Source organism: Ammospiza nelsoni, chromosome 5 (assembly GCF_027579445.1).
Source record: "Ammospiza nelsoni isolate bAmmNel1 chromosome 5, bAmmNel1.pri, whole genome shotgun sequence".
Classification (NCBI taxonomy): domain Eukaryota; kingdom Metazoa; phylum Chordata; class Aves; order Passeriformes; family Passerellidae; genus Ammospiza; species Ammospiza nelsoni.
Window position 1 is genome coordinate 72,206,191 of NC_080637.1, and position 26,430 is coordinate 72,232,620.

A 26,430-nucleotide genomic window follows, 5' to 3' on the forward strand; every position below is an offset into this window, starting at 1 on the left:
CATATTTTCAGAGAAATTCAAGGTTACTCTACTCTTTTGTGACTTAGTGTGTAGAGCACTTAGCTTGAAGGAAGGAAAGAAGCATGAATCAAATCTCTGCTGCAAGGATTGCTGGGGCAATTTATTCAATTACTTTTCTTTCATAGTTAGCCTTAAGAAGGGCACTTCACTCTTCCATTGTGTATGCATTTTTAATGAAAGCATGAAATGTGTTTGAGGCATGATAATTTAATGAGGGAACACTTACCCCATTTACCTTCAAAGGTCCCTATACGGGAATTCTGTTCCTGAGGACCTGTGTTGTTCTGGAGGTTTTCATCTTTTCCAGCATTCAAATCTAAAAGAAATGATTTATGGAAGGCCTTAAAGTCCCCAGCTCCCTATGAGGTATATTTTTTCATATATGTCATCAGAGCAAGCACAATGGTTTTTGTTAGGTAGATGCCCACACTATCCTGATGGTTTGAAAAATTTGACTGCAAAATGGCTCTGTTCTTTCCTGGAACACACAATCAGCACAGTGAAGGGGATAGAGGGCCACTTTCCTTTCATTTGCTGTGTAATTGGAGAGATCATTGCTGAAGTGACCCTTCAAAGCAGAAATCAAGGTTGAGTTGTTGCAGGAATGATTTAGGAATAGCATATTCAACACCCCCTAATCTGATAGCCGTGTCATTTGCAATTACAGTAATTACTAACACAAAGAAGCCTAAATGCCTTTTTTCTCCTTTGGCCAACCACATCTCCATAGGATTATTCATTCTCTGTGATTTCAATTGATAGACAAACTGGTCTGAAAATAAGAATTGCCCTGAAAATCCCCTTGCTGCTGGAGTGCAGCTAAACTTTCCAGATTTATTTCGGTAGAGCACTTCTGAACTTGGAAGTATGTACCAAGAAAAGATTTGTACTTCCAGTGTCATGCTAATATGTCAAGAGCACCTTGTATTACTGCAAAGATTATGGTATTAGGGTTTTTAAATAACAAACTCTGTGAATGTGTGTAAAGAGATTAAAGAAATCTGACCAGAAAATCTTTGACAAAACATTTCTAGCTTGGAAAATAACACTTTCTCAAAATAAAACTTTTCTTGGAGGTGAATTTGAGTTCTAAAAAAGTCTTAACATTCTTATGTCTAGAATTTCATTTATTGGGGAAAGGACAGAAATAAGCTCTTTGAAGAAGCCAGCTGCCCTGAGGTATTTGCCAGGGTCATCAAACATCCTGGTTCAAATCCTTGTCCCAGTTGGTCTCTTCTCAGGGTCAGTGAAGATAAGGACAGAGTGTGGTTCTTATTTTCCTATTCAGATGCTTGATAAAAAGGAAAAAAGATTGTTTTGTTAAACACTGCAAAAACAAAATAAATGTCAAACATGTTTTTTAAAATACTGTTCCTCATTTCTGTCCTGTTATATCATTATCTGATTAAAACCACAGAAATTCTATTCAAAGTTATGTGGCTTATGTTGAAGAGAGAAGGGAAAAAACCCCAAAACAACAGTTTTGTGTTATTCACAGGTATTTCTTAAAATCTTGATCTGTTAGGACAAAAGAACATTAATTAAAAAGTCTCTGAATTTGCTTCTCTTTGTAAATTTTATATCTAATTTCTCTTTCCAAATAATTGTTTTCATTGTATAGCTGCGTCACTTCTTTGTATTTTAATACTTTACATTTAAAAATTTGAACTGAAGATTAAAAAACATGAATTTAACGTGTATACAAATTCTTTTAATCTGTTTCAAGACGTGAAGTTTCTCATGCCTTTGAACAGACAGTGTTTAAAGCTCTTGCCAGATCAAAGGCCTGTAGTTATTTGCTGAGAGTTTACCACTCCCATTTTCCTCTAAAAAATACTAATCAGATTGGATAAGTACATTTATTTACTTATTTATTTATTTATAAAGAAACAAACCTATCTCTTTAAATAAAGAATATTACTTATTTTTTTACATTGCAATCTCTTCTCTCCTGGCCCATTTTGAAACCACACAATACCTAAAAACATCCTCAAGAATTTGGCAGCCTTTAGGGTTTTTGTTGTTGCTAAAGACTTGTCAGTGAACAGATGTTTAGCAAATTTGCTTAATTTACATTATTTCCTGAATTCTAGTGTTATCTTGCACTCTTGTCACAGTTTTCTTGCACTGTGTAGATTTATGACATGATTAGCTGTTGGATACACACTGTAGTCAGCCAAACATGTGTTGGGACTCCTGCTTATCAAGCTGACTTCCTGAAAGTATTCTCCAAACCTTACCTAAATGGAGTTGTTTACTCTAAAATCATTGCTTGTAAGGTAATTTCACGATTTTATATTTTTGGAACAAAAATTATGAAGTAATCAGGAACGTAAATGCAAAAATTTTTTCGAAGTCTGGAATAATTTTGTACTCAATGTAATTATAACTTACTAATTTATCCTACAAATTTAGGGAAGTAATTTAAACTAGAAACTGTGGGGATGGAGGGTGTGATCCTTATAAATGTCTGCAGTACATTTAACATTAATTTGTAGTTGAAAATTGTCTCTAGTTTGAATTTTCTAGAACTCTGTAGTATTTGTAATTATAATAACAGCATTATTTTATAGTATCATTCCAATGCTTGAGTCATAAGATATGGGAAAGGGTTTTTATATATTTTAGCAGCTTTGCATTTCCTTTAAATTTAAGCTCTACTCTGAACTTCTGAGACTTATAATGTCAGGTTTGGGAACACTTACATTATTTTTACACAGTACTTTGTCCTGATTTTCCCATTTTATTCAGCCTAAGCAGTAACCCTCCTCTAATGTACATTTTTGAATGAAAACAGTGATAATGAGTGTAGCTGCCTTCTTGCCCAGTCGGTGAGCCATCATATCTGCTTTTCTCAGCCTTATCAGAGAGCTGACTTCAGACAGCAGCCCTAAATCAGTGCCAGTAGAGCCTTTGGTGGTGCATCTGTATCAAGAGTCTCATTAGATGCTAGAGGCAGTTCAGAAAGGGTTTGGAAGCCTGTGTGCCAGCCTTCCATTCCTTCACATCAGAAACTGTTACTCTCTTGGGCTGAACAGTTTAGTGATTCAGAGCTGATGAACAAACCAGAAATCCGTCATTTTGGGGCAGCTGGGAAGTTGCAATGTCCCCCACAGTTCCCCCACATTGCTCTGGTTTCACGGATTCTACCACAATTTATTTTGGTATTTCTAAATCAGACAGAGCAAGCAGCAAAACTTTCCTCCTGTGGGGAAAGTCTGCCATGGGACTTGAGGGTATAAGGCTGACTTTATCAACTTAGGATAGCTTGAGCTGCCTTTAAATAGCAATGTCATTTTCTGTAGCAAGATGGGAAGGTTATTTTAGCTCCAGTAAAACACAAGAGAAGAGAATCTCTGTAATTCCAAAAGGAATAAATGGCAGTAGGTACACAACAGGATGATCACTTTCTGATCTCCTTGGTAGTGAAGTTGTTACATGCAAGCCATTTTCTGTGTCTGTGATCATTACAGGAGTCTTTAAAAGGTCATTACCCTCACCTCAGGGATGGAAAAACTGGAATGGTAGGCAGAATAGGGAGTGACCTTCCTGAGCTCATCAGCAGAACCAAGTAGCAGAGAGAAGACTCTGTCTATTCACTACAGGATATGGTTATTATGCTCATGATGTTAATTCCTTCATTTTCTGAATGGATCCTGCCCTCTCACCTGCTTATTTTTCTAAAAATAATGATGCATCTTTTCCCTGTTTCATTTATCCACTTGGCCTCTGTTATTGTTCCATTTCTGTGTCCAAAAGCTGTTTTCTCTGAGGAACATTGACTGCGCTTGTAGTGCCCCAAAGTTGGGTAGGTGTGCTGGTTTGGGCTGGGATATAATTAATTTTATTCCCAGTGGCTGGTATGGAGCTGTGTTTTGGATTTATGCTGAGCACAGGGTTGATAATGTAGAGATGGTTTGGGTACTGAGCAGGGCTTGCACAGAGCCAAGGCCTTTTCTGCTTTTCTTGTTGTTTCTTGTTGTCTTGTTAGGAGAGGTCTCAAACACATCTACAGCACCTCTGAGGTCTGTACTACTACTTCTATTTGTCTACACAGGTTTCCCAGGAAAAAAAATCCACTGAATGTATTCTTTTTTAAAGGCCCCCATAGTTTTAGAGCACAATATGAAAGTGATTAGTAGTAATGAGAGCTCAAAAGGGTAATTTAGTCTTCTTGTTCGTTTATTCTCAGCTACTCCTCTCTCTTCTAACAAAAGTGCCAATTAGTTCAAATTATGATGTAAATCTTTGTCAACAAAGGATTAGTTGAAGAGATGCAACTCATTTATTAAAGGTCATCTGAGTACACATCACAGGAAAACCTCTTTGAATCACCATTGATCACTTCCTCATTCACATCAATTACCTAAATGAGAGAGACTTCATATCACACAATTGCTTTCTTCCAAGTATCTTGCTCATATCACAGCTCTTTTTCTGCCTCCATTCCCTTGTAAATCCACCTACAGCTGCAAAAAAAAACTTCAGAAAATAACTGTTTAATCCTCCTGAGCTCTGTTCTCACAAAAAAATAAAATGTCTATGCTAACTACACAAACAGCTCAAGAAGTGGAAAAGAAAAATTAGTCCTGAATTAGGTTTATACTCATTTATGTTGACTGTAACAGTCACTTTGTGGGAGTTTCTTCAATCTTCTTCAGATGACTTCAAGCAATTTATTTTAATTTGCAATTCAAAAGATACTTTCTTTACAGCAATGTTGCAAACTCATGCTGGGATCAAATAGTCCATCTGGTGTCTCTTGTACCTCTGACATCTTCCTCCCAGGTGAAAGGTTGGAGTTCAGGCCTCATTTACCTGGCTGGCTCTTTCTGCTGCAGTATCTACTGAGTCTCTCAGTTGTTATGACTGAGCAGTGTTTAAAAAAATCGTAATGAAAAATATTTTAAAATAATAGTAAAAGAAGAGGTGCTGAACATAATCAAATTTCCAACCTCTCTACTCAGTAAGATATAGACAAATTAAGGGGTAAACCCAGTGTGTAATAATTTCTTTTTTCAGTGCAATATAAATTTGAGTTGGTTTGTAATGCTTAGGATTTACACCCAAACTTTCTGATTTTATTCAAGTTCTCTAGACTGGATTGTGCTGCCCTGCCAAATCAGGCTGGGTTTCTTATCTGCTGGCCACATGCATGCCTGTTTTACTGATAAGACTTTCTTATGGGTGTAGTGCTGACTCATACTTCAGACCATAACCTTTCATCTGTCCAAAAGCTCCATGTGGCACATGTGTACAAACTATCCTACTCAAACTCCTTTTAGCTCCTTATAGACTTTCATATCATACTTTCCCTCCCTGCCACCTACACATAAAATCAGCAAGGATCCCTTATGGATGCAGTAGATAGCCATGAGTTTCTTCTTTTTGTGGAATAAATATGCTGCCCTCCACCTTTTACAGTGTATCGATGCTTCACAGTTTCTACCATATTTGCCCTTAAAATTAAACCTTGGGACAGAATTATCCTTATTTTTACACCTGGCTTAAAGGGCAGCCCCTGTCACAGAAGAAGCCAGAGGTAAAGTGCAGAGCTGACTCAGAATGTCTTGGCAGAGGGATTTTTTTTCATGAACTCTGCAAGTGCAGAGAGGCTGCTGTGGCAGTCAGGCCACCGGGATGCAACCTCTACTGTGTGGCATACATATTCCCTGAAAAAATTCCTTTGCCCAGGATTTTTCTCCTGGGAAGCTGAGAGGCCTCAGAGAAAACGAAAACATTCTTATCTCCTTTGCTTCTCCTGTGTTGTGCTCATGTGGAATGTGTTTGGAGATTGTTTACCCACAGGTGATTGTTTCATTGGATTCTGGCGTGAATTATTTTGACTCTTTGGCCAATTATGGCCAAGCTGTGTTGGAAAGAGTCACGAGTTTTCATTGTTGTCTTTTCTGTATTCTTTAATATAGTATAGCATTCTTTAATATAATATAGTATAAATTGGCCTTCTGAGAACATGGAGTCAGATCCGTCATTCCTACCTTTGTCGGGACATCCCTGTGAATACAATACTCTACTGCCTGAGGCCAGATTTGTACTAGTCACATAAAGATAAAGGGTTTGCTCTCCTTTTGCTTGTCCCTTGAGCTCTGCAGTTCCATGTCTTCAGTGGGATGTCAGTGATTGATTACCAGAGCAGTGTTTCTCCCTGTTTCCTGCAGGAGGCTGATCCATGGAACCGTGCTGCTCAGCCTGGCACCGTGCAGCACAGTCCCCACAGCAATGATCACCCCGGGCATCTGCAGCACTGAGACACCAACCTCAGCCACCCTGCAGGTGAGGGAGCCAGAAAGCAAAGCAAAGGCTTGTTTTCTAGCAAAGTGCAAGGAAAAGGGTTGTTCCCACAGCTCATGGAGACCACCCAAACTCAAAATCCAATTTCCGTTGCAGCTATTCAAGGAATTACATCAGGTCTGCATGGTGGTTTTGTCACCTTTCCAGGCTGAGTTAGCAACTGGTTATTCCAAGGACAAAACCACTTGTTTTCTGTATTTAAAAATGCTAATGTCTGCTAGCAAATGAAATGTAAAAGCAGATAATACAGATAAATGAGCCTGGCCTAAAAATAACCTTGTTTTAATAGACAAGCAAATGGGGATTTTCCAGGCTGAGGAGTTCAGTCAAAGACTGTGCCTTAAAATAGCTCCCCCTATTAATAATTCAGGGAAGCTGAGATAGTAAGTGGCTATTAATTTATATATTACTTTATATCTACTGAAACAAATGAAACAGGATTTCTCATTCTGCTTCCCCTCATTTTCAGTTATTCGTAGCCATATTAGCAGTATCACAATTTCTGAGCATGCTGGAAATATTGCAAATATATATTTTCATAGAAAATCTAGGCTTGGGTTGGGAGACCTCAAAGATCATCCAGTTTTGAAAGACGACTGAGTGTTTTATAGGGAGCAAATTTGTTAACTTTTAGAAGAGTGATGCATATCAAATATTTGCATTAAAAATTAGAGAGAGATAAGACATTTTGGTGTGCATTAATAGACCAAAGCTGGATGCAAATTGAGCTGAATTATGAGGCAAAATGTGAATTTTCAGATGTCTACTCAGCTTATCAAGTACCTCAAGCTTTGTAGTTTTGGTTGAATGTTTGCTTTCTCTGTATCTTAAAAAACATTATCCTTAATTTCTGACAGGGATGTGTAAGAATGTAAAATTGGTAGATGCTGTACAATATATTTATAAATTGAACATCCAGAAGAAAAATCAGGAATCTGATTTCCATCTCTTGCAGTGACAAGCTGCACATCAAAAATAGCCTTACTTTTCAAAAACCAAAACAAAACTACATAAATGAAAGGTTTTCATTTGAGAATAATTTCATTAAAATAAAACGAAAGGAGACAAAAAGTTCAGTTTTGAACTTAGAGTTCTAATAAAATTGCTATATGATGACTGAAATTTTTCCAGGAAAGTTAGGTTCTACTGAATTCTGTAGATGGAATCTATCACCAAAACTTTTAAGTAACATATTACATACAGTGAGCATCCTCAAACAATTATCCCTCCTTTTTTTTGTCGTACTTTGTATACTTCCTGTACAAATCCAAAATAACGTTTATTGACACTTGTAATGGAGATTGCACATTGCTAAAACCCTTCTGTCTTCTTTTTTTCCGCTTTCTTTTCTTGTTTATAAATAAAGATTGACTTCCCAGAAGCTGATTTGGAGTTCATTAAACCTGAACCTGAGGAAAGAAGAGGTGATCTTGTAGAGCCAACCCAAGAGTGCCTGAAGCACATTGCAAGACTTTCACAGAGACATTCTCTCTTGCTGTAAGTTGTCCCCACCTCACCCTGCTGGTTCTTGCTGCGCTGTACCTACCCTATCAATCACAATTAAATGTATCCAATTTGTTAAAAACAAAATTTTCCTCCGAAGGAGCCTAGCTTGGCTGATTTGAGATGTAACATCTCTAAATGAAAGAACAGATCACAGCAAGGCCTAATAAGGCCCTGGAGGTGGCAGTGTATTTTATCCGTTTAGAAAAGGATTTTTTTTCCCTTTCTGTTACTACATCTTTTCATGTCTTTGAGGCAAGAAACTAATTTTTCTTTCAAAACATAAGATTTTCAGGTAATGCAGTGCATCTGTACCAGTATTAGCAAGAACACCTTTAGGTCCTATGGAAATCAGCCTTCTTTATTTATTAAACACTCAAACTTCAGATGGAGCTCTGAAATGGCCTTTGAAAAATCTGTTTCAGGTCATAAGTAAGGAAAGAAGTATGGAAAGTTCAGCTTTCACAGAAGGTGGATAAAGACACACTCTGAGCTGAGGTAGATTAGTATGCTCTGCTACATGAATGTTGTACTACCAATTAGGATTATGTACTGCATAAAGTAAGTTTGGGTGTAATCAGAGTGGAATTTGGAACACAGGTGCTCACAGAGAGCCATTATACTAATGACAGTTAATTGTGTGAATTAATCCTCCATCAAAGGTCAAAAGGTGCATTAGTTTTGCAATAACTAAACAACTTAATTCAGCACTCTCAGTGGGATATGATGTATCTGTTAAGAAGATTTTTCTGTGCTGATTTCTATGTTGGTGGTTTGAGGGTTTTTAAAATTTATTTTAAAAAAGAGTTGTGTTTTATGTTTAACTCAACTTTTACAAAGACAGACAAAATGTAAAATTATTTTTATTAACCAGAGGATCTGTGATTTGAGGTTTCGTTATTCTGTTTTAAAATGTGAATGGGATGTCAGTATTTTATTATGAAGAGCCACAGTGACAGTGAAATTTCCATCTATAAAATATGCTTTAGAATGATTAAGGGAACTTGAAACCCAATGCCTGTGACCTCTGTTCCCATGGCAAAAATGTGGTTTCAGTAAGAAGGAATAGGATCATTAAGAAATTAGCAAAGTACACAGTAGTTTGTCAAAGAAGATAGTTCATGCCCTTTCTCTGCTGCTTAAAACCTTAATGTCCATTTTATTGAGAATGCTGCATGGTTCTTGTCTTCGAGAACGACACAGTAGATGTGGAAAGTGTGCAGAGAGGGGCAACAAATATTATGAAAGGGCTTAGGCTTCTCTTTGACCAAGAGAAGCTAAAAAGGCTGGACTGTAGTGTGGAGAGAAGACTAGAGGATGTCTACAATTGTAAAATTAATTTTTGTAAAATCATGATGGTGATAGAAAAGATAAATGCCTCATCAAATCCTACAATATTTGAACTTAGGGACATTCAATGAAATGAGTAGGAAATCAATTCTCAACAAATGGAATAAAGTGTTTCTTTAGACAGTCAGTGGTGAGATTTTAAAGTCTGTCACAAAGCTGTGAAGGCAGATGACAACATCGCCACATTAATGAAGGCTGAACACAAGTTCATGGATAGGTTTCACAAAGGACCAGCACAAAGGATCGATCCTATAACATCCCTAATACAACAATTTTGGGTTCTGTGGGACTATGAAGGGAAGAGACCACTGAAAGTCACCAGTTTGGATTTTAGGCTGTGCTGAGTTCAGTTACAGGTCCTTGGAGAAAAGGCAGTGATAATCCTGTGTTTTCCCATAGTTTGTTGTTTTCTGTTCTCCTGTTTTACAGGCAAAGCTGGTCTAGTAAATGAATCATCAAGGGAAGAGTAACATATCTGGAGTTTGAATGAAGCAATTCAATTTTTGGTACTATTTTAATCCAGAGGAATCTGTCAGTCTGTAAAGTTTTTTGTATCAGAGGAATTATTTTAACCTTTCTTCATGAAATATTTTCTCTTAAAAAATCGTAGCATGTTTGTATCCCAACACATTATTGCCATGATATCTGAAGATTTCTTCTTTTCTCTTTTTTCCATGTGTCAAGAGAAAGAGAGGAATCTAGACAGCTTTTTTAGTGGCAGTATCACTCTGTGATGATGCTTCAGGCTTACAAGCCTCAAATATGACTTTGAAATGAGTAGGTGTCTGAGTCAGAGCATACAAGAAACCTTTCTCAGTCTGTCAGGATTCTTCTGTTCATCCTACTGCAAGCAGAGGGAATATCTGAATGGACAGCAAACTCTTAAACCAATGGTAGAAAAGGAAGAAACAGTGGTAAAAACCAGACAGCTGCATGCTTGTTGAATCCAGCAGTGTTATAAATCCAATACTGTCACAAAACTGACAGCACAGACAGCCTGATTCTGTTCCTCTTCTCTGCAGGGTCATGATCCAAGTCTGCTGCTGGAATAGATGCAAATACAATATATTTTATATACAGTATCCAAAAATTGATTGCCCCAGTAGCTGTGCTTAATCTATCCAGTAGCTGGATCCAGCTCTCCCTGCTCTCTGCAGCTGCTGACACCCTCAGCATGAAAAAACCACATAAAACACATAAAACCCCTCAAGGTCCACAGCTACACCAAGCTGGCTGCTGGTGCTTGTGCCTCTTCCTGGTACATGGATGTGTGTCTGTCCCAAATATGGGCTCCTCTCAGCAGCTCAGGCTCTTGTCCTTCTGGTGGGTGGCTCAGACCACTGGTCCCTGTGGCCAGCTCTTCCAATCTCATCCAATCTCCTGGATGTTGATTAACGAAGGTGTTGTTAATTAATGAAGGTGGTGTTGAGTGGGACTGGAGGAAATGGATATGCCTGCATGGCTCCTCACAGCCCCTGACTCTGATCTTTGGCACCATCACCAAGCCAGACCAGAGAGAGCCAAGAGGAGAGGTCATGAGTTACTTCCAGCTGCCTTGGCTGACCTGCAGACATTTCAGATGTGAGCTGCTGATTCATTTTAGGATTATTAGGTTGGAAATACAAGCCCCAGCAAACTCTGCATCTGAGATTAAGGCTGCTCTTTGAACCTGATGCAGCCTGCTTGCAGTGTGTCCCAGTGAAGGGATGGGATATTGGTTTGAAGCCAGGATCATGACAGTCTGTTTTCTGGCATCTTCATTTTCTTCATTCATTGTTTTCCTTCTGCTTTTCCTTCCCTCTCTTCCAGCTTCCCTTTTCCTTTTGGCCACTTGCCTGGAAAGGATCTAGTTTGCTTACCAGTGGTCATAAAAATCCTGTAATGAGGTGGGATTAGATCTGCTTCCAGCTGGGTGAATAGTGGAAAAGGTCTTTTCTAGTCTGTCCATGGAAGAGAAACTTTGAAGTAAAAATCAGTGCTGGGGACAGAAATTTTTGTTTTCCATCTTCTCTGCTCTCTCCTCTTTTTGCCTTTTGTCTTGTTCTCCTTTAGTACTGAAAGTGAACAAAAAAAGCAGATCAGAAGCATTTAAACCCATTTTTTGCTCTTTCCTCCTCCCACCAAAAAAGTAAAAACACCAGCTAACAAAGCCTTCAGAGAAGCTGTTTTCTTCATTTAGTTAATAGGATTAATCAAATCCTGAACAGCAAACTACTGAATTATTTAGGTTGTAAGGTATTTTGGTTTTATTCATGTTAAGCAGAAGGCTATTTATTTTAATATATATCTCACATGGAGGGACATTTATATGCACCTAAATAGATAGGTATACCTATTTAGAGACACCTAAATAGATGCACCACCTAAATAGATATACCACCTAAAAAAACATAAACGTAACTTTTATCAAGAAAAGAAGTTTAAATAGCATCTTAACCCTACTGAGACAAAGAAATGCCCTAATTTGCTTAACAATTTACAGATCCTATATGTATGCAAAATATTTTTACCATCTTAAATGTCTTATTAAATGTTTATATAAACTTTTTTACAACTAAGAAACTTAAGACTCTCCTGCCCCACCCACCCTTTCATTTCATCTCTGATCTTTAAAGCATGCAAAGAAAAAATAGCATTCCCTCTGAGTAAAGTCAGAGGGAGAAATCTGTTATTTAGAAAACATGATACAAGGATTGATTTCTTATCACCCTTTGCAAGCTCAGTAGAAGCTTTAGCTGCTTTAATCTGAACAACAGACAGTCTGGTTTGGAGGATGCAGTTTGAAAGCTGAAATCTCTGCTTAAAGTTATCATTTGAAAGGGGTCCTTTAGCTGAACTGTCCTGCAGAATGTCATCCAAATGCACAAGACAACCAGACAGGCAATGAAGTTTCAGGCCTGCTTTTATCTCTTTTTCTGTGTGTGACTTTTTCACATGATCACAAAGGCATCTATCTATTGTCACAGAAGACATGCTAAGAATTCTGGAGTTGTTACTTGAAGTCATTACCAAAATGACACTTTTCCTGAGCTGCTTACTGAAAGTCAGGATTGGTATCACAGTTAAGTTCATCTTCTGCATACATTTATGAGCTTCTTCTCCTAAAGGGAAGAAATTAACATTCACTAAGGGAAAAACATGCCCATCTTTGTGCTGCTGCTCTCTGTTCCTAAACACTTGGCAATTCAGAATTGCAAAGGAAAAGAAGTTCTCAAGTGCCTACAGAGCCAAAGGAACTAATTTCTATGAGCTGTGAATGACACAATCTTGACAGTTAGAGTGGGGCTAGAATGTGTTTTTGGCTAAGAATGTCCCAAAACATTGCAAATAGAAGGAAGACAACCTTGGAGAAAATGTAAACACTTGGATTTTGAGCCCTGTTTACACATCTGGATAATTAAATGCTTGTCTGGAAGCAAACTGTTTACTTACTGCCTTCTCCTAGATCCCTCACATTTCATTCTGAAATATTTAGGTTTTTTTAAAGTCACAGTTGTTTTATGCTATTAACTAGCCACATCACCAGCCTGGTCAAATTTGACCAAGAAAACCAATGTTCTTCTTGATTTGAGTGATTATTTGTAGGAACTGGAGATCAGTTTGGTTTTTCTCTCAAACTCTCAAAAAGAGTTTGCTTTTGAAGGCTCTGATATCAAATTAAGGCTGTTGTCTGAGCTTGTCTCTCCAGGGAAATTTATTTTCCTGTTTTCTGATGTGTCAGAACCTGAGATTTAATATGCATGAGGCAAAGATGACTGAATTGTTGACAAATCAGACGATATAAGGCAGAAATTATTGTGCTGTGGTGAAATATGATGTGGTGACTGACCATTTTATCAATATGACGTTTAGATATGTAATATCTCTGTGAGGAGTCTGGTATATTGCATCTTTTTATTATTATTGTTTTTTGTGAAACATGGGAAGCTAGACTTTTCAAACAAATATAGAGGTTGTTGGGAGCTTTTCTTTCCTTTTCTAAACTCATATCAGCACTAGGGGTAATCACACTCTGCATGTGTGTACCTGTGCTCATGTTTTTGTGTACATGCAGAGATGTGCCTAAGCATTATTTTAAAAGCAAATATGTTAAAAATAGATACCCCTGCATTAAAGAGGCAAAGCAAGGGTAGGAATGAAATCTCTGACTTGCAGTGCTGTGTGTCTGGTTCTGAAAGTTCTGTAGCAGATAGGTGGAACAATAATTTACCCAACTGTACCTTCTTTGTCAAAAAAAAAAAAACCAAAACCCAACCAGTAAAAATAAACAAACAACACCAACAATAGAGACAGCAGAGAAGAAAATTGAAAGTGCTTGGAATGTGAAATAATCATATATATATGTGTGTGTGTCTTTTGACACTTCATTTTTATATGACCTAAGGCTGACAGATCCAGAATATAAGTATCACTTTTCTTATAAAAGCTGGTCTGCAGAAAATGATATCCTACCCAAAGGAAAACATGTACTTAGCTGAAAAGCAGTGTACTGTGTGACTTGGCCCCTCTGTGCAATAAAGTTTGTTGCTACACAAAGCTTCAGGTGGTTTTAATTTCAAACTGAAATTTTAATCTTCTTTTGCAGACTCTCAGAGCAGCAGAGAAGAATCTTGTGGTTTTATCGCTACTCCTGCAATAACCAGAACTGCTCCCTTCCTCTGGTGCTGGGCAGTGCACCCAGCTGGGACAGAACCACTGTGTCAGAAATGTATGCCCTGCTGGGGGCTTGGAGGTTTTCTCACCCTCTGCAGGCTCTTGGGCTGCTGACTTTCAGGTAAGGGAGAATCACCCTGGTAGGAAATTTAGGATGAACAGAAGGATCGTGTGCTGCTTCATTCAGTGCTGCTGTTTGCTCAGCACCCTGTCCAGTTTGGTGCACTGGCTGTGCTTTCCTTTCTCTCTGGGCCAAAGTGAAAATGGAGTTGCAGCTCTTGTGATAACCTTGAGTGTGCCAGCCATGGCACACTCTGCTTGGCTGAGAAAGTTTTCTATTTATGAGGATAATGGAAAGAGTATTTCATTCTCTAGAAGAGATTCAGGCAGTTTCTGGTAACAGGTGATCAGTCAAACACTTAGCACTTACACGGCACTCAATAACTTCAAACTACTCAACAGGCATGAGGTGAATAATGGGAGATAAGGAGGACTGAAATATATCTCTGGATTATACAATAATCTATGTAAATACATACAGTCCCACATGTAACCTATCTTTCTGAAGCAGATTGGATGGAACTTTGAAGTCAGTTGAATAAATCCTGTTGTGGTGCCTTGTGTTCCACCCCCTCTGGGGGCTGATTGTTTGTCAGGACACTTGCTTGATGCTGGAGATTGCCCTGCCCATGATGGAACAGAGATGTCAGGGCACAGAATCTGTGTCAGCAGCTACATTCCCTCCAAAAACTTGGGAGGTATTCTGCATTAAATGACCTGTAAAAGCATTACACATGCAGATGAAATGCTTGAGCAAATTTGTTTTATCAAGCCGTTGCTTGTCTTGGGTAAGCACAAGCTGCATCAGTTTTGCAATCTCAGTTTCATGCTCTACCTTTGGGAAAAAAATAAACCTCCTCTAAAGCATTACTTGGGAAATATGCTGTGACTTGGTACACTTACTGCCAGATTATTAAAAATAGACATTTAATAATCTAAAAGTGATTATTTTCTCTGGATGCAATTTCCTAATGTTTGTATCCCAGGTTTATATCTGAACTACTAGTACTTTCACATGTTGCATACATGTCTTTTTTATGTGTAGTGGGAATGGTGGAAGCAAAGATCCTGACAGATCAGATTCTGAAGCATAATATTGTTATTTATCATTATTAAGATCCAATTCTAATTTATGAAAGATCCATGTAGAAAGGAGAATATGGGCAGTGTGTTGTGTTCCAGACTTCAGAGTAGAAAGAGAATTTCATAGGGTTTGTCAGAGAATGCCAGGCTTTTAGATCAGCCCTTTTGCCCCATGTTGTTTCTGTGTCTGGGTGGCATTTCTACAAGTGAAGATCTTGATTGCTCTTTGAAGATGCAGCTCTGCACAAGGGTGTGGTGCAGAATATCAGCCCTTTCAGGTGCTCCAGAGAGTATTTAATATTATGAACCCCAGCTTCTCAGTATGAATCAGCTGCAGTGTACCCATTGTTCTTTCTGGCTACACAAAGATGCTGGCGTGGCAAGGAGGGGGAGATGTCACCACTTTGTCCCTCTTGTGCCACCATGGGGAGTGGCTGGCAGCTGCAGCTGTGCCAAAGAACAAGGACTTCTCTCCTGATGAGGATCTGAGATGCCTTGTCCCTTTAGTTTCTCACAGAAGATAATATCAATCCAGTTTTTTTGCTTCATGGTAGTACTGCAGAAAGAAGCTTTGCATCACAGAACAAATCCTCTTAGGAAAAAACTCTGTCCTTCTTATATCCACAATATCTTGTTGGTGCATGAACAGCTGGGAAGCTAACCTTCAGAAACACAGAGATTACATTTCCTTAAAGCTGCCTCCTTTCAGAACTGCCTGGTCACTGATTGAACTGCTGAGACACTTGGATACATGCAAATTGAGAGAGTGGGTTGAAGGAGAGGAGTACTTTCCATATAAATGCATTTCTGAGGTTTCTTCTCTCAGTTCTCTATGTCTCAGTTTTCTATCATTTTGAGAAAAGTACAGTAACACTGGCTAGGGTCCAACCTTCCTTCCCCCTTACCCTCTCTGACTTTGGATCACAGACTCTTTAACTGAGCTGGTTTTGAACATTCATTCAAGTCTATCCCGTTTTATGTTTGGCATTGACAACTCATCAACTCAGTTCCTCACTTCTATCATCCAGGAAACAGCTCTCTGATTTCTTGTGATTGCTAAGACACGGCTGAAAGATCTAAGTTCATATAAAACATGAGCTGAATATAAAATACATTCTCTCCATATATTCATGTCTATTTTAGGGGCTTGTGTTACCATCACTATCAAATCACAGGTAAGGAAAGTGAATTAGAGCTGATCTTTGTCTACAAGTGTTTCTGGCAGGAGCAACTGCACTAAATCAGCCCCAAAGTCAGTGTAGTGCATCCTCTCTGCAGTGGTGACCAACTGCAGCTACCCAGGGAACACAGTGAAAATGGGCCAAACATAGTGACACTGCTACTCTCCCAGCTTTCAGTGTTCTGCAGCTCAGAGACTTCCTCAGACAGATTTTTTTTGTTGTTGTTGTTGCAAGAGCCCTCTTGCATTTTTCTTCCATGATTTTTTCCAAGGTAAAATTGGTTCTGCATAAATACTCAGTTTACAATCCTAAATCAAGATCTGCAGCTCAGCTCTGTGCTGTATTATTTCTGTGCACCACGATTTATCAATACCATAAAAGAGACCAAGAGTTGCCAGTCACTCCAGATTCTGGATGCTTTCTTTGGTGGAACTTCAGTTTGCAGTGTCTTTAAGAGAACCTGAACCTGTGCTGCAGGCATGTGCTCACTCTTTAGAAAGGTTTCTCAGAATCACTATCACTTCTGCAAGCCTTGGCTTGGGAACCCTAAATTATCCTTCTTTTCAGAGCAAAAAAAGCAGCTGATTAAACTCAAACACCCATCAGTGAGGACAGAGAAATTAAAACCATTGCAGATGCTTCCTAGCATAGAAGGCAGCATCACAGAGCTTAGGGAGGGGTATCACAGCCCAGCAGATCAAGCCCCCTTATCAGGAATCTGAACTGGAAAGCTCTTTGCAACTCTCTCAAATTTCTAAGTTGTTTTGATCACCTCACAGTTAAACATACCCTTTAATTTTCTTGTTCTTGTTTCTTGTTCTTTGAGTACGTTTCTCTTGCTTATGCTCATCCCCTTTGCAGGCAGCCCTCAAGGCAGGCAAATGATAACATGCTCATTTATGCAGTGGAAAGGAAGAACTTTCATAAATGGAAAACACAATCACGGTACATTTCACAGATAAATTCAGTTGCAACCTTGAATCCAGTACTCAGAGCAAGTGCATTGTTTCTTACAGCCCCAGAAGCCAATGCTTAGAGAAAGGAATTTAAAAAACCATTAATGTTCCTTTAATCAATAAAGATGCGATGGAGAGGATGGGAGGGGGAAGTGGAGAAAAAAGATTTTACACTCTTACCTCTAATTTCAGGGAAGGATGGTTATAAGCTGCTGCCTGAAATAGGAAATTATCCCTAAGGCAGAAGTTATAGAGATGGTCCCTCCCACTCAGGGCAGCTTCTTGGTGCCCTGTGCATTTTGCTGTTGATTTCACTTATTGAGTTGGGTAAAAAGCCAAGCTTTAGTGACTTAGAGCTTTCTACAGCTGTATCCAGGGAAATAACACCAGTGCTCTCCTTTACTGAGAGAACTTCCTTGATGACAGAAAGAAACTAAGGGCAGGGTTAGCAATGCCACCATTTATGATGTATGCTAGCAGACCAATGTTTTGTGTATGTTTAGAACAGCCACAGTTGGGAATTTTTAGTCAGTTTATCTTGCTATTCAAATTACTGCAAATTCCAAGCACATTCATTAATCAAACCAGCAAATGTCTTTTTCAGTTTTTTTTTTTTTTTCCTGGCCCATTTGGAGTACATTTGCAGCCCTGTGAGGTGTCATGGCTGGGAATGAGGAAATTGAGCTAGAATGAGGAAACAGCCATGGAATGTAAGTCTTTTTTCCAGCATAGTGCATGGCTGCAACCATTTTGCAGAGAGAACTTTTTGAAGTAGCTTGTGGAGGTGAAGATGCAACCTCCCTGTTAGGCTTAAAAATTTTCCTGGAAACTTCTTGTTGAATTCTAGTTCTGTCAGGGCAACTGCACAGGAAAGGGCATTCCTTTAAAACCATGTGCCAAATCAGTGTCAGACACAGTTTTGGTTATAGTATCCCCCAGCCTGTGACTATCACAGTATTATTCTTGATTTATGTAGCAGAGTGCTATGGCACTTCAGAGGTTCAGATATCTACGCCAATAATTAAAATAAAATGTGATACCTTGAAGAAAAAATTTTGTTCTTGCACCTTTGGAAGCCAAACAGATTTAGAATATTTGAATCAGATTGTCATTGTTTCAATAAAAGGAGAATTTAAAATGTTCCCTTGGAGCTCACGATGGAGTATTTATAAATGCAGCAGAGTATTTATAAACCAGATAGCAGTAGAGCATACCTTGCCTGTTTTCATCTTGTTCCTTGGTTGTAGTTATGCATCAACATGGAGAGCAAACACAGGCTTAGGCAAAGAAATAAGATAAGAACAAAGCAACACTCCACAATTAATTTGATACTTTGATGTACAGAACATGTTACTGATAAAGCTTTAAAACTGCTTATTCTTAATATACATGAAATTGAGTGATGCAAACTTAGATGGTGATGCATGCTTCTTTTTAAGCAGTGGCACGTGATGAATTCTTCTTTTTTTAACTTCTTTTAACCATTTTTAGCGTTCTTGGCAATAAATATGAGAGCATTGCAGCAGAATGCTGTAGTAGGACAAATAGCTATGTAGAATATTGCATGTTTTCTATGCATAAATGTGCACTCTAGTCAGGAAGCTTAATCTAAATAATCATGTTTTCCATGGTTTAATCTTCAGTTTTAACGTAACAGAGAAGTTTGTCTCTAGGGTGGGAAGAAGCTTCTAGATCATCTAGGTTTCAAATGGAACCTTTTTTTTCTTAATTTCTTCCTACTCTTGTCCTAGGATATGGTTCACCATATGGTCTCCATGACATCTTAAACTCATTCTTAGTTGTTTCACTCAGAATTTCTTGTAGAAAATCTCTGTGAGCATCACTGAAAGTATTTTTTTCTGTGAGTAAATTCACAGATCTATCTGCCAATCAGTCAGCCAAAGCAAAATGAGTGAATATGACCGTGACCTTTGCAATGAGTGGGGTTGGGAATAGTTCATGTGACCTCTCAGAATGAAGAGTGAATTTTCTCTTTAACAAAAAAAAAAAAAAGAAAGAAAAGAAAATGCAGTGTCCTTTTTATTGATGGTATTTGTTATCCTTCTGTACTTTCCTTTAGTCCTTACTTTTTCTAACCTTCATGCACTCTCACGGTGTTTCATTTAGAAGTCCTCAAAAGAGTGAAAGAATCACAAACAGAAAGTCCTGCTTACCTTATCTATAACTAAGCTATCTATAAGTAAGCTATAACTACACACCTTAATCATTATTCTAGTAATTTCTTCCCTCTTCCTGTCTAAGTGTTTTTAAAATACTTAAACTGCTTCACAAAACTTCTCTGTTGTTGTCATGATATTCTTTACTGCTCCAAGGGTTTTTTGTTTTCTGTTGGATTCCTCATTCCAACAGGTTTGCTAGTTCAGCTTCCCTTGTTTTTGCCCTTGTTTCATGGACTGAAGTTTTTCTGTTTTGAAATTGCAACAGAACTTAAAATGTGAAGGGAAATGCAGAGATAAGTGGAATGATATGAGCCTCTACCTTAAAAAAGACCTATGAAAGGCTACATTGTTCTCTTCAGAGATCATCATGTGCCAGAAAATGTAGAGAACTGAGCCGTTTCACTTACCTGACACATGTATTCCAGCACAGGGCTATTTGAGGCAGCACAATAAAATTAGAATAGTGAAACTGTTAAAAATGAAATGTACATCTATTTCTCATTTACAGTCAGCTCACCACTGGCACATGCTAAAATCTCAAGAGAATTTCACAGATCCACAGGACTCCTCAGCAGTACTTAGTTTTCTGTTTGAATCTGATTTAGCTGAAAGGTACAGCTAGGCGAATAACCCCTGACTGGCTATCTGTATGAAAAGAATCAAAGACTGAAAGTTTTCCTTATTTCTAAAGTAAATTGTAATCTATGCTCACCCAGCTCAAAATTCAACTGTCACAAAAACATCTTAAAGTCTCAAGGGAGATCTAATAATCTACTTAGAAGTTAAAAAACAAGTGGCTGTCAATCACTGGTATAATGCAGAGAACAAAACTGCAAAAAAGGTGTTGAGTTTAGGCAGATGAGTGCTTAATGAGAGAAAAACAATTTCCTAACTTATGGAAAATCCAAATTGTGAGACAGTCTGGAAAGGGGATGTTTGAAGTCCTGCACAGTGTGACCTGTAGCTGAGGACTAAACTCAACAACTATAATTTACATATTATTTATTTATTGATAGGGCCTGTGATGTTTCTGATGTGTGTAAACCTGGAACAAATATGTAAGAGGCCATGATCTCTGTTGTGGAGTACTCATTGCTTTAAGAGAGAACAGTTAAATTGGCCAAAAGAAGAAAGCTGCAAAATATTACAGTGCAGCCAGGCAAATAAATTTGGGAACACTTGGGTTCTAGTCACAGAGACCAGAACCACAACACTGTGGTTCTATTCAGTGAAGTATTTATTGACCAATAAGTTGCTTCTTGAGGGGAAAAAAACAAAAGAAACAACTATAAGTGAGTGGAAACCTAAACCTGGATGACAGTTACTATTTTGAAACTATGCAATAAGAGACTCTTACAAGCATTGTTAAAAGATTTCATTTTAAACTAAGTTTTTTTAGCTAAATTCCCAGATATTTTGGTGACAACCATAAAGCAGTTAGGAAGAGGAGTCCTTGAAGGTCATGCCTCTCTGAAGCCACATCAGGAATTGTCACTTCAAATTCTTCTAAAAATTGATCTGATGTAGACAGACTGTGCTAAAGATGAGCTTCTATTTCTGAGGAATGTCTCTTAAAGACTGGAATATTGAATTTGTTGTCTCACTTCTCTGCTTTCAGAGTTTTCAGCATCTGTAAATAAATAATTACATGTTCATTGCAGCAAGCCCTGGAAATCAGCTCCCCTCTAATATCCAAAATATAAAGCTCTTTTTCTTAGGCCTGAAGTGATTTTTCTTGCATTGAGTTAGAGTCAAAAAACCAATTAATTTTGTCCTCTAATCAAGTCTAATTTATGGATTACTAAAATCAGATTTGATGCAACTGAAACATTTGCAAGATTATTCACTGGAAAAAAACCCTTCCAGCTCTAATGAAGTACCAGACTACAAGATGGCACAGTTTCCAGGCATGTGAAAGGATTTTTTAAACTCAGATTTGCTTCTAAACCATCCCCTTTTATTGGCTTCTAGCAAATAAACTGGTGTATGCAAGTGTGAATAGCATAGCATCATGTAGTACTAGTGGAGTTCATTAGAGTTTCCTGTAACTTCAGTGTTTCTGAGGCTGTTAAGTGTTTGCTCAAATACAAATGTAAGGGGAAAAACAAATAGAATTAAATATTGTGCCTGTGTACAATATTTAAATACAAATTCAATATTGCCCTTGTACCTGTGGCCCTGAACAGCACTGAAATCCAGAAAAAGCAATGGATATTGCATCTAGGGATTAACAAATTGTCAGGTAGTTAAAAAAATAGGCTAATTGTCCATTCTATTCAAAAGACTGAACTAAGCCTGAGGCTGACCTCAAGATTTACAAGCTGAGGGAAACAGTTTAGTCACCAAAACCAACAAATTACCAAAATCTCATTGAAAAAGAATGACAAGAGCCATGTTTCCTGAAGCAAACCACCCTGCAGGTATTTCACACAATGCCTGTCGTGCCCTAATCACATCTCCTGGCACTGCTTCTGGTGACTTAGACATAGCCCTGGTTTTGATTTACATCAGATAAATTCTAAATAAATCAAATGTTAGCTGCTGAATTTTCTGGAAATTTGGATTAAAATAACTTTCTTGTTCTTTGTCTAGCTTGAAAAAAAAATTAGGAGTTTGTGTCCTTGTAGCATTGCATGAGTTGAGATCTTGGCTGTTGATAAGGACAAGCTGTAACTAAGTAAAAACATTTTTCTGCCTGGCCTTGTGCCTGTGTAGAGTGTATTTCACTGTTCAGTAGCCTGTTGAACTAGGCAAGAAGGGGAAGGGAAAGACTCATTTCCATATTATCTGCCCATGCTTGGCACACAAGCCTTTGGAGCAATTGCATAATTAGAAAATAGGATGATATGGAAGGGATTATTTTGTTTAATATATAGGCCTCCTTCAAATATGTTTTGTTCTAAATAGCTATGTGAATATTAAAGTAACAACTTCTCATTCCTAATAGGTTGTCTAGAATAAATAAGTTATAAAAATAAGCCTTGCAAAGATCTAATTTGGGCCTAGGATGATAATTTATTTATGATACATTCCTCTTCTCCCCATCAAAGCCCTCTCGGCATTATACAAAGAATTATAAACCATATTAGAAACATCATTAAATATGTGCCGTAACAGACAAACAAAATAGTAAAACCAGACCTGAGTCAAATTGCTAAAAGGTATTGGAAAGTATTGCAAGTTGTGTAAATGGTTGAAAAGTGTAAATGGTTGAAAATAATTTTTTTTGAGTCCAACTTTCCACGTGTTGATTTTTTTTCCTAATCAAAACATCCCCATTTTTATTAGCTGGCCTCTAGTTAATTCTCTGATCACAGTGTACATACTGTTTTGCTTCAGCTGCTTCTATTGAACTTAGAAGCTCAAGATTCAAGCAGCAGGTGCCATTATACTGCCGAGCACAAAGCTTACAATTTCTTCTCTTTTTATCTTGATATCAGCAAGCAGTCATTGCTGCAAATGTGGTACTGCCTCCTCTGTTTCACTTCAGGTTTTATTTCTATGTTATTGGCAAAAGGTGCTGGGTGGGAAGGTGGGCAGAGAGCAGTGTGGTTTTGTGCTGAGCCCTTGAAGCAGTGACACTGTTGGCCGGTGACATCTCCTGCCATGCATGAAGGGTCTGATTTCAAAGGACGTTCCTCAGGGTGCATTGAGAGGATAACCCTTGTCCTTTAGTCATCATTTTTTCTTTTTTTTTTTTGTGTGCCTACACTGCCAAATCAGAGATCTCTCCCAGGAGCCTAAAGGCCACATCAGTTCATAGGGTAGGGATTCTCTGCCTTTTGTGGGGCAGGTGCTCACCCTCAGGGAACTGGATCAATGCCCACCAACTCTTCTGAGCAGTGTCCAGTTCACTGTGGTGCTGTTTGAGGGCATTTCTGCCCCTTGGGCAGAGCTGACCCTTCTTGCACCCCTGGTAACTGAAAGGTCTCTAGGAACAAATTTCCAGTTTGCTTCAGAAGGCAGGAAATATTCTTTGGATGGCAATGGCCAACAGGCAGGTACTGCAACACAAAAAAAGGTGGCACCACGTAGCAGACAAACATGGAGGAGCACGTCTTTCCTTTCCTTGTTAAAGCAGAACCACAGCAAATCAGCCAAATTTGAGCCAATCTAGGCGACTCCTGTGGATGTGAAATTCCCTGTGTACAAAATCATAGAATCATTGAGGTTGGAAAAGACTCCTGAGATCATTGAGCCCAGACTTTAATGATTAATGTCACAATTGCAAAACGTGAAAAGGTAGAAATTACTTTTATATTTTCAAAATAAGGCCTTAAAAGATTATCTTTTGGCTTTCAAATATTGAAAGAGACACTGTATACTTTCTATCCTTTTCTCCTAGAAGAGAGAAAATGTTCTTTTAAGAGTCAGTTTCGATCAATCAGGTTACATCAAAATTTCGTTCTCTTTCAAAGTAAAATGTTTTTACCATCTATATTATCCAGCCTTCTTTTTCTGCATTATCACTGCTGCCACACTGTGTTTTCCTCTTTTATCAATTTTATGATGAGAGCTCCATCACAAAATCTATACCAGGCTACAGCCACCCTGGTTTCAGCCAGAATTAGTTGAGAATGTGGCTTATGCTGAGTTCTCAAACATTTTCTCATCAGAAATGTGTTTCACTGACTTGGAGCCTTTCTCAGGAAGGTGTTAATTTTTTACCAAATTTCACATAATAAAATCCTACAAATACCCAGCCCATGTTTTCAACTTAAAATTGCTTTTGTTTAAAAAGTATTTTTGATTGTGTTATGGCAGAAAACAGAAGAGCTGATTTGGGAATAAATTATCTGAAATGAATTCTTTTGTATGGGAAATTTAAAGCTTTTGTATTGTTGCTCAGAACAAATGAAGTCTTCAAGTGACTATTGAAAGTTCACATGGCTCAGAAATTTCCTATTTCAGGTAAGAAAGAACAGCAAGAGATCTGTAATTTGCTTTATATTTTGGGAAATTACAATACGTGCTATTTCAAATTCAAAAAGTTATTTGAAGATCAGCTTTTGGGGTTTTTTTTTCCCCTGTGTGACACTGTAACAGTCAATCCAATTAAGTCATCTGTGGTATGTTTCTTGTTACAATAAAGCAAATTTAATGATTTTTTTTTTCCTGTTCCATTTTGAGAGAAAATCAGGTTTTCTAACATTTTATATCAGTGAGAGCTCAGGAGAGTTGCAGTGCTCTGGTACCTCTTAATGATGCCTATTTGTTTTTTCTCTAGTTTTCCAGATCAAGATATTCGCAGGGCAGCGGTTCAACAAATAGAAAATGTGTCAAATGATGAATTGTTAGAATACCTCCCACAGCTGGTTCAGGTAAGGAAGGAATTGATAGCCAAGGAAGCCTTCAGTCCAGATCAATAATTTCATTAAATATTTTTGATGCTTTCAGGTTGGTTAAGACATTGTAACGGGAACAAATAAGTCTTGTCAATGCCACTGATGCAATGAGTGGCTAAAAACAGAGCTGAGGGAAAGACTGTTTCCAGCTTTGGAGCATGGAATTGTTTTGGCATTCTGACTGGGCTTTTACAGATAGCACATGAAGGTATTTTCAAGTAACAAAGGAAAGTAAAAAGTGCATCTGAACAAGAAAAATTCTGTTCAGGTGACAGGGCTTCATTGCAGTCAAGGAAGGAAATGCTGTTGCTGCAACATTTTTAATATCTGAGTTTTTAATCACTGGGATTTTAATACCACGTATACTGAGCAAACCACTGTCAACACAGAGTGGAGTGGACATTTGGTGTGCAATTGTCTCTTTAGAGATGTACACTGCATTTCACTGGAAATTAATGTTTTACAAGTTATGGCACCACTGCTTCCAAAACACTTGGTGATTGAATAGGTCCTGGGTTAGGGCTGAGCAGTAGCTTTTGGGAGCTTTATCCCCTCACTTGGTAACACTCTGCACATGGATGACCTTCTCTCCACCCTGCAGAGTTTCTCAGGGGTTCTTTCTGTGTTTGTGATATCTGCTTATCTAGATAGATATCTCTCTGTGCGTTTATGAATTTATTCATGTAATCCACTACTGAGAGGCAGCAGAACCTTCACAGCTTTACAGCATTCACAAGCTGCTGTGACCTTTCACCTTCCTCAGCTTCTGTTCTAAAATAAGTTTATTTTCCAAACCAGATAATCAGATTAAAAAATTAAATATATAAGTGATAGCTTTAAGTGGCGGGAGACAAGCTGCATATTTATATGGATATTAACACAGAACCAGGGTGGTTTCTGTCTGTCTTACAGCTGGTAGTAGATCCTTGGGAACTGAAGTTTCTCTGCTCATTGCATTGCCAGAGCAAGCTCTCCATTGATTGCTTTGTTCAAACTAAGCACAGGATGCTTTCTGTTATAAAGGGAAGACACCAAAGCCAGCACAGAATTGATTTTTATTATAATTTTTTCTCTTCAGGTGCTCAAGTTTGAGTGGAGTCTTGAAAGCCCTCTGGTGAAGCTCCTGCTGAGTCGTTCTCTTCAGAGCATCCAAGTAGCCCATCAGCTTTACTGGTAAGACCATTACAGTCATTTTTGCCATTACAGTCATTTTCTGTCGTGATGAAATTTATCCTTGAGTCCATTGGTGATAAACTCTCTTTTGGTTTAAAATCAACAGAAAAGCTAAGTTTTGCTCCTTTCCTCTCAGCACTCGGTGTGGGAAACTTGTATAAAAGACTCAATTATCTCTGCCTTCATCCTGGCCCTGGGCAGGAGGAAGAGGGGAAAGTTCTGCCATTTGGTTTTTCAGCATTTTCTTTGTTTGAGCCAAAAGTAGCCTTCCCCAAAATTTGCAATTAGTTCACTTTCAAACGAGGCTAGCTGCTTTTGTGATTTCCCTGACCTCTCCTGAAGTTGTCATGTGTGTCAAAATATATGTCTTAGCCATTTTTATATCAGTCTGACTCGTGATGGAGTTTCCAACAGTTCCTTTTCATGATTGTGCAGATGTACCAGGCCTGGCAGAAATTGCCATTCACCACCTACCTCCAACATAAGGGGTCCTCTTATTGTATTATTGAATTATTCTGTTTGCTGTGCTGTTACCTCAAGGCTCTCTGAGAATGAATGTGGTTTTTGATGGCTCAACATCTGCCCTGTGATCTGAAAATCAAACTCTTGTGTG

The 26,430-nt window shown here is 38.2% G+C and overlaps 1 protein-coding gene across 1 annotated transcript in view; it reads left to right on the forward strand.

Moving 5' to 3' along the window:
• Window positions 1-26,430, forward strand: part of PIK3C2G (phosphatidylinositol-4-phosphate 3-kinase catalytic subunit type 2 gamma) — a 242,715-nt gene that overhangs the window by 111,661 nt on the left and 104,624 nt on the right. Inside the window, exons 15-19 of the mRNA XM_059472329.1 lie at window positions 6,201-6,315; window positions 7,700-7,830; window positions 13,772-13,960; window positions 24,527-24,620; window positions 25,723-25,817. Of these exons, the coding sequence (XP_059328312.1) occupies window positions 6,201-6,315; window positions 7,700-7,830; window positions 13,772-13,960; window positions 24,527-24,620; window positions 25,723-25,817 (624 nt within the window). The remainder of the gene's footprint in view (window positions 1-6,200; window positions 6,316-7,699; window positions 7,831-13,771; window positions 13,961-24,526; window positions 24,621-25,722; window positions 25,818-26,430) is intronic.